This window comes from Buteo buteo, unplaced genomic scaffold, assembly GCF_964188355.1.
Source record: "Buteo buteo unplaced genomic scaffold, bButBut1.hap1.1 HAP1_SCAFFOLD_59, whole genome shotgun sequence".
NCBI lineage: Eukaryota > Metazoa > Chordata > Aves > Accipitriformes > Accipitridae > Buteo > Buteo buteo.
Window position 1 is genome coordinate 122,577 of NW_027439225.1, and position 16,171 is coordinate 138,747.

The 16,171-nt window shown below is 52.5% G+C and overlaps 1 protein-coding gene across 1 annotated transcript; it reads left to right on the forward strand.

Moving 5' to 3' along the window:
- The first annotated feature begins 220 nt into the window (after positions 1–220).
- On the forward strand, positions 221–15,307 carry LOC142027819 (electroneutral sodium bicarbonate exchanger 1-like). The gene is made up of 25 exons (XM_075022020.1): positions 221–340; positions 661–990; positions 2,219–2,414; positions 3,122–3,268; positions 3,724–3,859; positions 4,075–4,235; positions 5,170–5,355; positions 5,464–5,552; positions 5,685–5,842; positions 6,221–6,308; positions 6,814–6,960; positions 7,118–7,209; positions 7,543–7,717; positions 7,854–7,987; positions 8,530–8,775; positions 8,880–8,985; positions 9,920–10,081; positions 10,809–10,922; positions 11,261–11,422; positions 12,041–12,292; positions 13,099–13,167; positions 13,710–13,883; positions 13,983–14,164; positions 14,637–14,699; positions 15,220–15,307. Exons 1-25 carry the CDS (start codon positions 221–223, stop codon positions 15,305–15,307), a joined length of 3,777 nt encoding a protein of 1,258 aa, XP_074878121.1.
- The last annotated feature ends 864 nt before the right edge of the window (positions 15,308–16,171 follow it).

Below are 16,171 nucleotides of genomic sequence, written 5' to 3' on the forward strand. Positions count from 1 at the left end.
AAAGGACACAACATTCTTAGGAAAACTCTCCTTTTTCTTTCCTTTTCCTTGCTCCTTCGCTTCCAGATCTCCGTGGTCGCAGTTTGTGCTGCCTCACCTCCAGCACAGCGTGCAGAATGAAAAGACTGTCACAGAATTCGTCTTCCTGGGGTTCTGCAGCACCCCAGCCCTGCAGCGCTGCCTCTTTGGCCTTTTCTCTGCCCTCTGCTCTGCCACTCGGATGGGAAACACACTTGTCTTTCTGCGTATCTGCCTGGACTACTGCCTCCACAGCCCCAGGTACTTCTTCCTCTGCCACCTCTCCATCGCGGACATCTGCTACGCCTCCAGCAATGTCCCCGTATGCTAAGGAGCCTCCTTGGACAAGGCAGAACCCTCTCCGTTGCTGGGTGTGGGGCACAGATCCATCTTTATTTAATCTTTGCACTTACAGCGTGCGTGCTGCTGGCCGTGATGTCTCATGTTCGCTACGTGGCAATCTGCCGTCCCCTCTGCTGTGCCCTCATCATGATCTGGAGGCTGCGCCTCACCCTTGCCACAGTTTTGTGGGCTTTGGCGTTCGTATTTGGTACACTGCAAGCCTCTCTGGCTTTACACCTGCCTTTCTGTGGCCCCTGCGAGGCTGTCCACTTCTCCTGTGAAATTCTTGCTGTCTTAAAGCTGGCCTGCACTGCCGCTCCTGCCAATAAAGTCCTGATCTTTGCTGTTTGTGTGTGCTTCTTCCTCTTCCCTTTAGCCTTAATCCTGATTTCCTCCCTGGACATCCCGGCCACCGATCTGCGCATCCGCTCTGTGCCAGGATGGCACGAAACCTTGTCCACATGTGGCTCTCACCCGACCGTGGTGGGTGTCTTTTATGGAAACGCCATCTTCCTGTACGCGGGGCCCGGGAGCGGTAAGTCCTCTGGGAGGGAGACAGTTCTTTCCCTTTTCTACACTCTCGTCAGCCCCAGTTTGAAGCCCGTCATTTACAGTCGGAGGAACAAGCAGGTGAAGGAAGCCTTGCTGAAGCTTCAGAGAAGGAAGAGGGTCTTTCATTCCGTCTAGCTGGCGCTCTAGGCTTTCACCTGTCTCCTGTCTTTCTGCTCTTTCTTCTTGAGCTCTTGGGGTATTTCTCACGGAATGTTAAGTGGTTAAAACGTAACACAAGACATGGTTATTCAAATGCATTTGTCTCTTGTTTCTCTGTGCAGCCTGATGAATATCATGGCACTAAATGACTCATTGTTATTCCTTGTATTGCAGATAACTAATTCTTGTTCCTCAGATGCAGCTGTCCTAGGCGGGTAGTATGTTTCACCGGAACTGTTGACCCAGGTGGAAAAAACAGTCTTCTCGGTTCTAGCTAGCAGCCAGGATAAACTACTGTGTAGCAGGGTTTTTTTCTGAATCTACCCATTGATCCAATAAGATATTCTTTTTCCCTACCGTATTTGTGCCTCCTGTTATCCTCAGGATGCTAGAGCTTCAGCTCTACTGTTAGAAAGAAAAAGAGAGAAAACATGATGCTGCTAGTGGGCTTTGCTTCTCAGGAGGGTGAACGAGCCTGTGAAGGGTTTTCCTTCTGCACACTTTTGAGCCTGACACCTCTCATGCAGGAAGTTTCTCTGTTCTGGAGAGTTTTTGCTCCAAGCAGAGCTGGCTTCTCCCCAGGCACTAAGTTTTCCAAGCGGGAAGGCTCTAGGGGTGCATGGCTTTAAGTAGCTGCCTGGATCCGCATCATAGCTTGTGATTTCACAATGGTCCCTATTGTGTCTCTGGAGTTGGTGCACACTGGGTGCCACTTAGCTCCTCCCGTGAGGGCTACTCCATCAGTCCCTGGGGAATCGGGCCCCCTGACTGACCTGGAGGTTCAGTTGTCCCCGAAACCCAGTGACTGACGTGAGGATGAACCCAAACGGGGGTTACAAAATGACACTTCTGGAAGAGTTACAGGTAGCACGGCCGGGGCTCAAAAGTGCAGTTTTGTGGGTTGGGGTTGGTTTTTTTCCAGTTTGGAAATCACTTTTTTAGACAGGAACCTCAAGAACAAAGCAGGAGGTGGGTTTTTTTGGTCTGAAACACTCATCCCTCTCCTGCTGTATTAAAGACGTCCAGACTCTCGTGGTATACAGTAGAGGTGATGTTATGGGCTGTTTTATTTGCGTATGGGAAGGAAAACCTCCTACAAGTCCGTGGTTTTAGGGCTGTGCCTGAAGGAGGAGGAGGCGGCACGTAGAGGCGTGATGGCTCGTGGACTCGCGTGGACGCAGGGGTGGGTGATGGCTGGGAGGACGTAAGGGAGCTCTCCACCCCCAGCCCCAACTTTTCCCTTCTTGTCGTTGCTAAACAGAGACATGACGAGGAGGCAGTGATTGACCGGGGAAGAAGGAGCAACACTGTCAGTGTTCGCTATGAGGAGGAGGAGTTGGAAGGTGAGTCTCTGCTGAGATCCTGGTAGAGGAGCCACCAGCCCAGCGCGTTTTCCCATTGCACAAAGTCTCTCCTGTGTGCCTTGTCGGGTGTCACATCATGTGCAGCAAAACGTGCCGCGCTTCTCAATGAAGCAGCACAGTTATTGTCACGTTTTTTACTATTACGGCTTTTTAAACGGAGGGAAAAAGCCCCCCGGGAGGCCACGGTGTGAGTTGTAGCCACAGGGCTCGATAATTCACGGCTTTTTTTCTCGCAGAGGCTGCTCCTGGCTTGGAGAGGTCAGGAGAATCATTTCAGGGCTGCAGACGCGGGGCTGTGATTTTCTTTTTTTGTTCTGGAGTTCATTACGATGGGACTGATTTGATCGTCTCTTGTCGCCTCGTGCCATACAGAGATTTTGAAAATAATTAGCTTGTGTTGCTGCTTAATGAGCAAGTCTGAGTGTTGTCCAGCCGAAGCTGGAATTTGAGAAGAGGTCCAATACTTTGGGGGCACTTTTAGATGACCCAGAGCCAACACTTGTTGTTGCTGTGTTGTTGCAAAGCTCGAGTAAAATAGGCTTGGAAAAAAGGAGGTCCAGTGAAAATAACATTCAGGGAAGCTGGCGTTGCTCCTGGGATATATAACCGTGGCTTAGCAAGGCACCGGCCACCTCAACCATTGCCGCAATGCCGAGAGTGCTGCAAAAACCGCTGCTTTTTCGCAGGCCACCGGACCCTGTACGTGGGCGCGCGGATGCCACTGGTTAGGCAGAGCCACCGGCATCACCGACGCCACAGCCAGAAGCATCGGGAGGGGGAACGGGAGAAGGACTCTGCCCCGATGGAGCAGGGCTACCACTGTAAGTCCCACCGCGGCATTCGCTAAACTCCTGGGGGCAACGTGGGCGCTGGGGCCTTCTGCAAGCAGGTCCCCGTGGCTAGTTTGAGTGAGTTGCTGTTCTTCCGAGGGAAAGTGGCCGTATTGAGCAACACCCTCTTTTTCCCAAGTTTTCTTTTTTTTGTTGTTTTTTTTTGTTTGTGTTTTTTTTAATGCAGTTAAATGCATAATGGGTTTAGGCTCGTCTTCCTTAGAGGGATCCTGGCTTTAAAAATGGCAATGCGGGGAAGGAAAGCAGCCCATCCTCATGCAGAGGTGGACTAGATGCTTCTCCTTCTCCACGGCTCTGTGCAAGCCCAGACAGATGCAGAGGAGAGGGGCCAGCCCAGTGTTTATGGCTGCACTGGTGCTGATGGCCACTTTGCACGTGAGCGTGACGAGCTGTGTTCAGGCGCAGTAACGGGATGGGTCTTTGCCTTCTGCCCCCAGGCTCCCCGTCCCAGCGGGTGCAGTTCATTCTCAGGAGCAAGGAGGACGAGCAGCACCTCTCTCACCACTTGTTCTCCGAGCTGGATGAGATCTGTGTAAAAGAGGGCCGAGATGGCGAGTGGAAGGAAACGGCAAGGTAAATCCCTGCTGCTTGGCTGCGGTGGGAGAGGAGTCCCTGCACCGGCAGCGCCCGTGGGCTCTGCTTTCTCCTCTCCAGGATGCGAAGCTTTTGCAGCTGCAGGTGGCGGCACGAGGAGCCTTCTCCTCTTGCCACCCCGTGGCTCTGTCAAAGGGGTTGCAGAGCTGGGGCTGTTTTCTTGCAATGGGGCTGATCGCACCCGATGTCCGCAGGTGGCTGAAGTTTGAGGAGGACGTGGAAGATGGCGGCGAGCGCTGGAGCAAGCCCTACGTTGGCACGCTGTCCTTGCACAGCCTCTCCGAGCTGAGGAGCTGCATCAGCAACGGGTCGGTGCTGCTGGACATTTGTGCCAACAGCATCGAAGAGATTGCAGGTACCATGGGCGCTGCATCCCTCCGGGAACGGCCGAGCTCAGCTCGCCACGGTGCTCTTCACTCCCAAATCAAACCCTGCCCCAATGGCACGTCCTTTTCCAGAAGTGCCACTGTGTTTTTCTCATGAGCTGTTTTTGGATGTAGACTGGGCATGCAACAGTCGCACCGTTTTTTTATTCCAATGCGGGGTCCTTTTGAAAGCAGTTTGTGGGGTTGGAGAAGCCACTAGAGAATATTCTGCAGCCAAAAAGGAGCGTGTGTCAGGGCTTAGCAGGCTGCTCTTAGAAATACAGAGTCTGCGTAAGAGCTGAACCTCCTTAAAGGAACTATTTCTTACAAGCTGTTTCCTCGCATTCTTTTTTTTGCTTTTGCCTTAAGATCCAGCATGTAAGAGTTTTAAGGCAGAGTTTATCTGGCGATGACCAAGCAGTGTATTTCTGTGGGGAAGATACTTGAAGTTAATTGCAAAAGCCGCTTTGGAGAAGTTATCTTTGACTGGCGGCAGGTCTCCATTCAGCCCTTTCAAGGGCTGGAGAAGTCGGAGCCGTTCTTAGCACGTTTCTCCCTGGGCTCGGCAAATTGCACTCCATCAGCACGGGAAGCTCTGGGAACGTCTGTGCTATAGATCGCTTATAATTTGGGTGAACGTGTAGAGTCAGAAAGGCCAGGTCGGGCAAGAAAATTGCGTCATTTAGAATGGGAAATATTTATCTTAGCGGAATGATGAATAAGCACTTGGATGCCATGTTTCTTAGCAGAAGAAAATTCTCGTTTTGGCTGCAAAGGCTGAACATTATTAAAAGGCCTTGCTATGCAAGGCTGAGCCGGCATTAGGGTGCAGCCTGTGTGGCACAGCCTTCCCTGGGGGCTTTGGGGGTCGGGACTTGTTGGGGTTTCTGCTCTGATGGCTTTGTTTCCCTTTGCCATCCTCAGATACGATCCTGGCCCAGCAAGAACAGTCCACGGAGTTTGACGAGCACGTGCGGGCGCAAGTTCGAGAAGTCCTTTTGAGGAAGCACCACCATCAGAACGAGAAGACAACCAACCTTCTGCCCGCTGTCTGCTCGTTTGCTGATGTGAGCAAGAGGCAGTCAGACCTGCACCTCCTCTACAAGCCAGGTGAGGCTTTCTGCAGGGCTGTGGCCCCATTAGACTTGTCCGGGCAAAGGAGAAGCGTCCCAGTTGCTCCTCGTCCATCTTTCTGAGTGTCTTTCTTTTTCCTACCAGCCCAAACAATCACCTCTTGTCCTTCTCCCACCGCTGCAGAAGCTAAAGATGGGGTGAACCCTGAGAGCAGAGCAACGGATTTAAGCAAGGTGAGACACTCGTAGCTTTCTCACGCCTTTAGGGCCAGATTTGCTCTTGCAAACTTGGCTGGAGAGTGTGCTGCAGAGCGCTGTGGGCTTTGCTTTTGGGGTAATTGCCTGAAAATCGCTTGTCGTGCCCAGGCGGAGCTGCACTTCATGAAGAAAATTCCCACCGGGGCTGAAGCATCCAACGTGCTTGTAGGAGAGCTGGATTTCCTTCACCAGCCCATCGTGGCATTTGTCCGCCTGAGCCCGGCTGTCCTCCTCTCGGGCATGACGGAAGTTCCCATCCCAACAAGGTGCGAATGAGAAGCGCAAATTTTTTCCGTAAAAAAGACACCCAACCAAAGATCGAGTTGCAGGCATCAGTTTGGTGTCCCAAGGGAACAAGGCGAGTGGGAGGGGGAGCAAGCACGTTTCCCCCACCCGCATCTCCTCGCCTTCGTTTCTCCATTCCCTGCTGTAGCTTTTAAACCCATCGGCCAATTGTAATGAAAGTTGGCCCCCAAATGAAATTTGCCGTCGGTTTTGAAGAATTTCAAATTCATCGTGGCGTCGCTGAGCCTACGTGTCCCGTCTTGAGCCACGCTCCGGGCTGGGAGCTGCCAGGGCTTTCCTTGGGTGCTCTTGGAGCAAGGACACCTTCTTCTCTCTCTCATTTTGTTTTTCTTGCCCAGGTTCCTGTTTGTTTTGCTTGGACCAGAAGGAAAAGCCCATCAGTACCATGAGATCGGCAGGTCCATGGCCACTATCATGACAGATGAGGTGCGACAAGATGAGATAGCTCCGGGTCATTTTTGCCTTTCTTCAGCTCTCCCTGTCTCTGAAGTAGTGAGGAAGAGGATTTGCTGTCCCAGCTGCCTGCAGCTCTCCAAATAGCCCAGCCCTCTTTCTCACCCCGAAGCGAACACGCAGATTTGCATCACCCCACATCCTGGAGGCTGAAATCCCACCCGGGGTGCATCCTGCACCTCATCCTTCTTGCCGGGGTCCCCAGCACGCTGTCCCCAGTGGTGGCATTGCCAGGGCCAGTCAAACTTCTCTTGCTCTTTAAGCAGAAGGGTATGGTGTGCCATGGGGGACGGGGGCCTCGTGGGGGAGATGATTACAAATGCCCTGACGCACAGATTTTTCCTTTTGGGGGAGTATTTCCTGCCCTTTCCAGCAGGAAATTTTGGGGAAAAAGCCTTGCGTTTAGCCAAGAGCTTATTGCACTGGTTAGGACCTCCGAGCTGGGTTGTCCTCTCACCAGGTTGTCTTCTCTTGGCAGGTTTTCCGTGACGTTGCCTATAAAGCCAAGAACGGGGCTGACCTCGTGGCTGGCATCGACGAGTTTCTGGATCAGGTCACGGTCTTGCCGCCAGGACAGTGGGATCCATCGATCCGAATCGAGCCCCCGAAAAACGTCCCTTCGCAGGTGGGAGGCGCGAGGGGGACGGGCGGGACGGCTGGGGATGCTGTTCAGGGGCCCAAATTCACAAGGTCCCACTCTGACACAGTCACAGAGCCAGACCAGAAGCAAAACAAGCCAGCGGTTACAAGTCCATAGCTTTATCTTACTTCCATTTTAACAGGAAAAAAGGAAGATGCCAGGAGCTCTTGACGACAGTGCTTCTCACAGCACGCTGGAGAAACACAGTGGCCCTGAACTGCAGCGGACGGGAAGGTGGGAGCTTTAATAGTTTGGGTTTTTTTTCTGTTTGCTTCTCAAATCTGAGCATGCACCCTCCCTTCTAGCAGGTCTTTGGGGTTAGCTGGTTCAACGAAGGGGCTCCGCATTGCCAGCTTGGTCCCCTGGGCTGGGCAGGGGGGAGATCTGGGCAGCTGGGCTCAGCCCCAGCCATCACCATTGCACGCAGGTTTCCTTGATTTGGGAGGAAGGAGAGTGCTTCTTTTTAGCCACGAAAGTGACTCCGTGCTTCTGATTGCCCTTCTGCAGCAAAGCAAAGTCACCGTGTTCCTCCAAGAGAACAGACTCTCTTCTTTTTCCTTCCTGCAGGCTCTTTGGAGGTTTGACCCTGGACGTGAAGCGGAAAGCCCCGTGGTTCTGGAGCGACTTCCGGGATGGTCTGAGCCTGCAGTGCCTGGCGTCCTTCCTCTTCCTCTACTGTGCCTGCATGTCCCCTGTCATCACCTTTGGGGGACTGCTGGGGGAGGCGACCAATGGCCAGATAGTGAGCACCTCTCTCTGTTGGGGGGCATGGGGGAGGATAAAAGTCAGGCCAAAGTCCTCGCTGCAGTGAATCGGCTTTGGTTTTTGTTTCTCCCTAACGATTTATTTACTCACGGCTGCCTCTCTTCCCCGGACAGAGTGCCATGGAGTCGCTGCTGGGCGCGTCCATGGCCGGCGTGGTGTATTGCCTCTTTGCCGGCCAACCTCTCACCATCCTCGGCAGCACCGGACCCGTCCTCGTGTTTGAGAAGATCCTCTACAAATTCTGCAAGTAAGGCTGGCTGCCGCAGCTGGGTGCTGCGAGAGCCTTCAGAAGGGGGCAGTGATGGAGAAAAGATGCTTTGCTTTGCTTTTCTGTTTCTTAGGGGTAGTTGCTAGATTTTAGTGACAGTCCTTTTGTTGCTATGGCTTTGATGGGAGATAAACCACCCTTATTGCCATAAGGTTTATCATTAAGCCCCAGCTTGCTGGCAGCAGGTGACTGGGTGCAAACCCAGCTGGTTTCAGTGTCAGGGCATCAGGGTGATGTGGGAGAACACCACCTGGCCCAAGAGGGACCTGACCTCAAGCAGCCTCCAAGGTGTTAACACAAGATCCTTGTTCAACAGTGGTAACTAAATAATTGGCCTCTCCTCCTGTGGGTCTACACCCTGCACCACAGCCCCGAGGCTCTCTGTAGTAGTACATGGAAACTGCATTTCCCATCCGCAGCCTTGACACGCTCCAGAATTGCTCCCTGTTTTCCCCGAAGGCAGGCATGTCTCAGGGCCTCTTGCTGGCCTTTGCAGCCTTTGTTTCATTTTGCTTTCCCAGGGAGTACACGCTCTCCTATCTGTCTCTGCGGGCGTGCATTGGGCTGTGGACCGCCTTCTTGTGCATAGTGCTGGTGGCCACCGATGCCAGCTGTTTGGTGTGCTACGTCACCCGCTTCACGGAAGAAGCCTTTGCCTCCCTCATCTGCATCATCTTCATCTATGAGGCTCTGGAGAAGCTGAGTCACCTGCGAGACACCTACCCTGTGCACATGCACAGCAAGCTGGACTTCCTCACCAGCTACTAGTGGGTTTTTTTCCCCCTGAGAAAGCTTCTGCCCCTTGGCAGGAGCTGCGGGCTGCACCTCCATCGCCTTTCCCTTACCCCTGTCTTGGCTTCTCTCCTCCCAGCTGTAAGTGTGAGGCACCGACCCATCCCAGCAACGAAACGCTGCGTTTCTGGGCGAGCAACGGGATCAACGTGTCTGGCATCGCCTGGGAAAACCTCACGGTGACCGTAAGTGCCCCGAGCCACTGCTTCCTCGCGCCGCGGCCACGGGGTCCAGGGGCATTTGCATGGTGCAAAAGTCAGAGCCCTTCAGGGAATGATGGGCTTCAAACTGTGCTAGTGCTGCTCGGAAAAGTCCTTGCTTAAATCTAGCGTGTGGTTTGTTAAAACCGCTTGGTCCTCGGGAGGAGAGTCCACCTTGTCCCAGTCTACCTGGTCCCCAACGTTGTGGGTAGGTAGCAAGTGTCCCCCTCAAGCCTGTTGCCGGACAGTATTTCTGACTGGGAGGAAGGTTAAGTAGTGGGTGGTTTGATTATTGTAGAAGTTGTAGGTAGGACTTAAGTTCATGCTTGAAAGGTAGTAATTGGCCTCCTTAATGGGTTCCTAGTAACTCTGGGCCTTGCTTTCTCGTTCAGTGCTGTCTGTAGGTACATGCATAAATTTGCATGTCTGAGCAGCCTCTCAGGCTGTTGTGGCTGGAAGCAGAGCCCGGGCCTAGGGCGGCAGGCTCTTATGGTGGCCTTCATCCCCTCTTGGCCAGGTTCTGCGAGCCCTCCCCTGGGAAGGGACGATTTGTCTCTTCTCCTCCTTTCCTACCATGGTTGTCTTTAGCCCTCCTTCCCTCTTCCCTCTCTCTCTCTCCCCAAGAGTTTCCAGTGTTTCCTTCCCCTCTGGTGTCTTCTTTAGCCACGATTGCTCGAATGGCAGGCAGAGGATGTGCCGAGGGTGCGTGGTATGGTGTCCCCTCACATCTCGTTTCTCCGCTCTATAGTTCGATGTGTCACTTGTTCAGCTGCTGCTGCTCATTACATATAAATCTCCATTGGCAGGAGCAGTTAGAGGGTCGTGGATCTTGGACCAAGATCCTCAAAACCCCCTAGCTACGCGAGGTTTCCCTGCCGCACGTGCACTGCCTTTGTGTCCTGACGCTCTGTTTCTCCAGGAATGTCGGCATTTGCGTGGGGAGTTTCAAGGACCTGCCTGTGGACGCGACGGCCCCTACACGCCTGATGTGTTCCTCTGGTGCTGCATCCTCTTCTTCGCCACCTTTGCCCTGTCAAGCTTCTTGAAGAAGTTTAAAACCAGCCGCTACTTTCCAACCAGAGTAAGTAGAAGATGGTGGCCAGCGTCCATCTCCACACTCGTTTCCCAAAATGGCTTTCCTGGAGCACTAAGCAGTATTAGCCCCGCCATGGTCAAGCTGGGAAACGTTGGCCTTGCAGGCCAAGCTCTCCAAGAGCTTGGATGTCCCGCACTCATTTCCGTGAGTGCAAAATCATCGTAGCATTTCCCACCTGCCTCGCGATCTGCCCCAGATTGAAGATTTTTGGGGTTTGATTTTTTTTCATTTTTTTTTTTTTCCCCCTCCTCAGGTAGTAGGAAGTCAGGTTTCCCAAAGTTTTGGGGGTTGGGGTTGTGGGTTTTTTTCCCTACCTTCTGCGCATTATGTGCTCGAGCGGAAAGTAGATTCGAATGAGGAGGTTCCTTTTGAGGACTAAAGGATGCCTCAGTGCCTTGTTGCCGTTGTAGCTGTGAGTGTAGCTGTAGTGGCAGACATCTCTTTTCTTATTTTTAATATTATTATTATTATTTTTAGGTTTTGACTTAAACCAACCCTTGTCCGCCTAATTAAGCTTTTTTTATTATCTGACACCAGATCTCACGGGGACAAACACAGCAACAGTATCTAAGCAAGGGATCAGGCTGCATGTGCTCAGAGGGGTGGTGGGATTTGGTTAACCAGCCTGAATGTTGTGGATGTCCGCAACTCTTGCATCTCACGTTACGGCCCTGTTTGCCATGCCCCTTTCACCTCTGGTTTCTCGCCCCAGGTACGGTCCACGGTGAGCGACTTTGCTGTTTTCCTCACCATCGCCATCATGGTGCTCCTTGACTTTGTGGTTGGGATCCCATCGCCAAAGCTCCAGGTCCCCCACACGTTCAAGGTAATGGGGTGTTTTGGCACGTGGGGGTGCCACAAGGTGATGCCGGGGCAGGGCAGGGCTGAGTCTGGAGGAGATGCTGGTGGTGTGACCATCTCCTCTTCCACCTCCAAGTGCCTTGCTTCCTCCTGGCAACGAGAAGATGGCCCCAAAACTAGATACCTACAGGAGAAGTACCTAGAGGTGCTTGCAAAGAGGAGACTGGCACTGCTGAAGCCCACGGGAGAGGGGGACATGAAGCCAGGGCTGGGAGGTGCTCTGACACAGGGAGGGAGGGGAAAAGGAAAGCCAGTGGAGTGCCTGGGCTGGGAGACGATGCTGATGTGTGGGCTTTGTTGCAGCCTACCAGAGACGACCGCGGGTGGTTCATCAACCCCATAGGACCCAACCCTTGGTGGACGGTGTTGGCTGCGCTCGTCCCAGCTCTGCTCTGCACCATCTTGATATTCATGGACCAGCAGATCAGTGCCGTTATTGTGAACAGGAAGGAGCACAAGCTGAAGGTAAGGGCCTGCGAGAGATGACCCCGGCCCCAGCCCCTTCTGGGCTGCAGGTCTGGGGAGAAGCTCTTATTGCCGATGCTTTCTGAAGGCATTGGTTTGGGACAAGGTCAGGCTGCGTGGCAGGATGCTCTCCTGGATTAACGATGATGCAGGGAGCAAGTGACAGGGCAGTTCAGATGAGCAACCTTTTGGAGGAGCAAATTAATCTTGGAGCAATATGGAAGCGCGTTTTTGTTTTGAAACGGCAGCGGCAGCAGGTGCGGGGAATGCATTGTTTTGATGCGCTGCCAGGGATAACTCAGAGTCACACCTTCCTCGCAAGTGGTAGAATTTTCTTTGTGAGTGAAAAAAACGGTTTGGTGGTTTTGGGTTGTGGGTGGGGTTTTTTTGGAGAAGTATGTATCGCACAAGCTCCCCATATCCCTTGTGTCTGAACTCCTGCCAGATTTTCATGCCAGGTGCTTGTGCAAAGCCTGCGTACACCCTTACTTGTTTCCATTTCTTGTTTTAAATTCTGAAGAAGTTGACCTGTGCTCGAGCAGGGTTTGAGTCTGACTTGCGACGTTATCTTTGCTCTTGTGCTATGGGATGCTCTGTTTCTTGTTTTCCTGCCTGCAGAAAGGATGCGGGTACCACCTGGACCTTTTCGTGGTGGCCGTGATGCTGGGGGTGTGCTCGGTGATGGGGCTGCCCTGGTTTGTGGCTGCGACCGTCCTGTCCATCACCCACGTGAATAGCCTCAAAGTAGAGTCTGACTGCTCAGCTCCAGGAGAACAACCCAAGTTTCTGGGGATACGAGAGCAGAGAGTCACTGGCTTGCTGATCTTTGGGCTCATGGGCTGCTCCGTCTTCTTCACTTCCGTGTTAAAGGTGAGAGGAAAATGCAAACCACCCGACAACCGCGAGCTTGTTGGAGGTTACAGAAAAACAGTCCCCTCTCTGCAGGCCTGAGTAGTTAGTTGTGGAGCGGAGGAGGAGGGGGTGATCCCAACCCTTGGGGCTTGACCCACGGTGGGAACCAGCCTCGGTTAGGCTTTGCAGCCCTTCGGGCCCCCGTTTGGTGTGCTCGAGGCAAGCGAGCAACGCAACTGCTTGAATTTTCAGGTGTCTTTCAGGCCCGCCCATGTTTATGGGTTACAGCTGAGCATATTCAGACCAGCACGTCTGCTCTCTTTCAAACAGGCAGCCCTTTACTGGCTGCAATTAGCTCCCCAAATGCCCCGGAGCAGCTGTTCCCAGGAGCTAAACACACTGAGGTCATCCCCGTGGGCTTCCTTGCACGTTCCTCCCACAAAGTAATCTCGTCTCTAGGCTAAAAGGAGGCCTGTGGCCTTTGCCTGTTGCCCCAAGATTAGGCAGAAGTGTTTTTCTACCGCCACAGAATGCGGCATAGGGTAGCACGGGTGAAATCGCCTATTTTCCTCCAACCTTTCTGGAAAATAGGAGTATTCTGAGGAGAGGTAACTCCAAAGTTCAGCCTAAAGCAGAGCCTTAGCTCACTCGTGCGCACAAAATCTTTAATGGTTAAAACCTGACCCATCTGTAAGCCTGAATGGAAGCTGGAAGGCTTCAAGCAATTTTAGGCAGTGCCTGTGGAAGAGGGTGGTAATACTGAAAATGCAATATGGAGAAAGAAACGATTGCATTCTTTTTTTTTTTTCTCTTTTCCCCCCCAGTTTATACCAATGCCTGTGCTTTATGGCGTCTTTCTCTACATGGGTGTGTCGTCGCTCAGAGGAATTCAGGTACGGACTCTTTTACAGCGTGCAGCATGTCGTTTCCCTGGTATTTTGTCTCCGTAGCAGCAGGGAAAAAAGCAGTGGCATGGGAAAAACTTCTTGCAGAGCAAGCAATGAAACTCTTTTGTGTAAGAAAAAGATTGGTGGAGGCACAGGAGGTATATAGGGCTGGGAGGACCAGGCAAGTTCAGCACTCTCTGTTTCAGGGTTTAGGGCAGGTCAGTGTTTGGTTACGTGAAAGCGGGGGAATTCAGTGCAAAGGGAAGGCAGTTTCTGCCACTGGTGGAAATCCTCGCTGGGGGATTCAGTGGGCCGAGAAATGCTAATAATGGAACGGCACGGAATAGTTGCCGTTTGGTGGGCAGCTCTCAGGGGCAAGCCGGTTGATAGATGGAGCGAAGGGAAAATGGGTGCTGCTCCCAGGAGGAACGCGGTGGGATCCAGGATTTCTGACGGCAAGCGAGATGCTGCAAACCGCCTCCACGTCTCGAGAGGGCCAGAAACTTGCCGCAGTCCCAAGGCGGCAACCTTTCCCTTTTATTTTGCAGTTCTTTGATCGCTTGAAGCTGTTTTGGATGCCAGCGAAACACCAGCCGGATTTCATCTACCTGCGGCACGTGCCCTTGCAAAAGGTGCATTTGTTCACGGTGATCCAGCTGACCTGCCTCGTCCTGCTCTGGACCATCAAGGTGTCCCGTGCCGCCATCATCTTTCCCATGATGGTAAGAGCTGCCGCCGCTCAGCAGCGGGGTGTTTGCAGCGTTGGAGTGAGAGGTGGCATCGTCTCTGAGCTCACCGCATCTTCCCTCTTATTCGTGAAGGTTTTGGCTCTCGTCTTTGTCCGGAAAGCGATGGATTTCTGCTTCTCAAAGCGCGAGCTCAGCTTTCTGGATGACCTTATGCCAGAAAGGAAGAAGAAGTTGGACGATGCCAGAAATGAAGCCAGAGAAGAAGAAGAGGTAAGGCTTGCTGGGTCCTCGGGGCTGGACATCTCCGTCGGGCTGTGAGGTTGCCTGTTTCTCTTACAGCTTGTCTGGAAACGTTGGGGGAAGATCAGCACTCAATCGAAATAGATCCCAATAGCCTGGATCCCACGTTGTAACCTTTGTTTCCTCAAGTAGCAGTGAGCTGAACGCTTGAATACAGGTGTAATTTTTAAAACGAGTCGTTTTTCACCAAGGTCATTATCATTACGATGATTATTATTAGAAGGTGCTGCTGCTGCTGCTGGCAAGATTTGCTCATAATCGTGTTTTGAACACCCAGTCCCCCTGCCCCAAAACCTTTGGAGTGAACGGTTTCTACCCTGCTGCACTAATACCTATAGCTGCCAAGGGGCAGAAGGGGAGGGCAGACTGCTAAGTTTGTGCTGGGCATTCAGCTTATCTCCACTTTGACCAAAGACAGAGAACGTGATTTGTCCCTTTTTTACCTCAGGAGTCCAGGAGGGCGATGGAAGCTGCTGCTGCTGCAAGTTCAGTTCAGCTGAACGTGGGGAAGACCAGTGACATGGATATCCCAAAGCAAGGCAGTGACAGGTAAAGCCCCACCAAGCGCCAGGACCCCCGGCAAGATTAGCTTGAAGGGGTTTGGCAGAGTTTTCTCCACTTGCCTCTTTGTGGGGCATCCCACAGAAACCAGCAGGCAGCTTGGTGGGAAAATCAAATTCGGGGGCAGGGCTGCAGGAGGTGATCGCAGGGCTCTGACCCCAAGCAGAGTGGCTGCAGCACTCGCGTTTGACCCCCAAACCTTGCATCATCAGCGCCTTTACGGTAGCTGGAGTTCCTCATACTTACACATGAGGAGTTGCAGGCGTGATCTGTACCAGCAGTGGCTTAGGAACCCGGACCAGGGCTAAACCCCAGCAAGAGCCTTTGCACAGAGCTGTTGCTCTGCAGCTCCCCAGCTTGCCTCCCAAAACTCCTCATCCAGCAAAACCTCCCATGCTTATGCGCAGCTTTGATTCTCAGGGCTCCGCTGTTCCTCTTGCTGATGCTAATGCCCTTGGTGGCATCAGTTCCCATAATCACGGATTGCTGTGTAAAATATTTATTGCAGGACTGATCCTTCTGAGATTATTATCCTGGATGAAATGTCACAAACGACTGTATGGAAGGCTCTCACTTTGAAGACAGAAACCCTTTGAATCCAGGGAGGAAAAAGGTAAAGGATTGCACACGAACGTGTCCGTGCTCCTCTGCAAGCGACGGTGCACGCCTACGCTTTTCCCACGCTTTGGCCGGCAAGGCTGAGCAAACAGCCTGTCCCTGGGAACAGGCAGTGAGGACCGTGGCATGCAAACCAGCTCCTCTCTGCTGGGGTGGTCCCCCAAACAGGGCTGAATCAGCAGCAGCTGGCAGGTCTTCCACTGATGATGCTCTCCCTCTTTTTCTCTTCCCTTTGCCTTTCCCCACTCCCGCTTTTCACGTTTAGGAATCTTGACTTGGAAGGAGAGGAGCGAGAGCGTGACTCGGGGATGTGCCAACGCAGACAGAGGGAGAAAGCGCTTTGTTTCAGTTGGAGGATTCCCATTAAAGCCATGCAGATGTTTTCAGTTATCCTTGGTGTGCTTCAGGCATTCAGTGTCTCTAGACCAGCAAGCTGAGGTGAACGTCACAGTCAATGGGAGTTTGGTGGTGTTAAGTCTGTGTGCGTACGTGTGCGTGTGGGGGTGTGGGTTTGTAGTGGTAGAGGGACTGCTACTGCTTTATCATTCAGTGCTCTTCTTTTAATACCTAATTCCTCCGCTTTTTTTTTTTTCCTCTTTTTTCCAAATGTAAACTGGGAATGTCCAAAATAATTTTCTGTTATATTTGATGCATTCTCCACTTTCTTCTTCATCACAACCGGGTTTTTGGTCTGGTTTGGGGTCCTGGCTTTAATTCACTCTTCTGTCTCTTACTGGTACGAGAGGGATGCCCTCTGTGGCAGGGCAGCATAGAGAGCGTCCGAGCAGTTGGCCTAAGGTGAAAGAGAAGCATTTGCTCCCTGCGCTTCAGTTTTACCTCTC

Bases quoted from the DNA above. Each gene is read 5' to 3' on its own strand.
- LOC142027819 (XM_075022020.1), top strand. From the start codon at position 221: ATGGGAAACACACTTGTCTTTCTGCGTATCTGCCTGGACTACTGCCTC. The intron at 991-2,218 runs GTGAAGGAAGCC...GGCGGCACGTAG, and splicing joins ACAGTCGGAGGAACAAGCAG to AGGCGTGATGGCTCGTGGAC. The intron at 6,309-6,813 runs GTGCGACAAGAT...TTCTCTTGGCAG, and splicing joins CCACTATCATGACAGATGAG to GTTTTCCGTGACGTTGCCTA.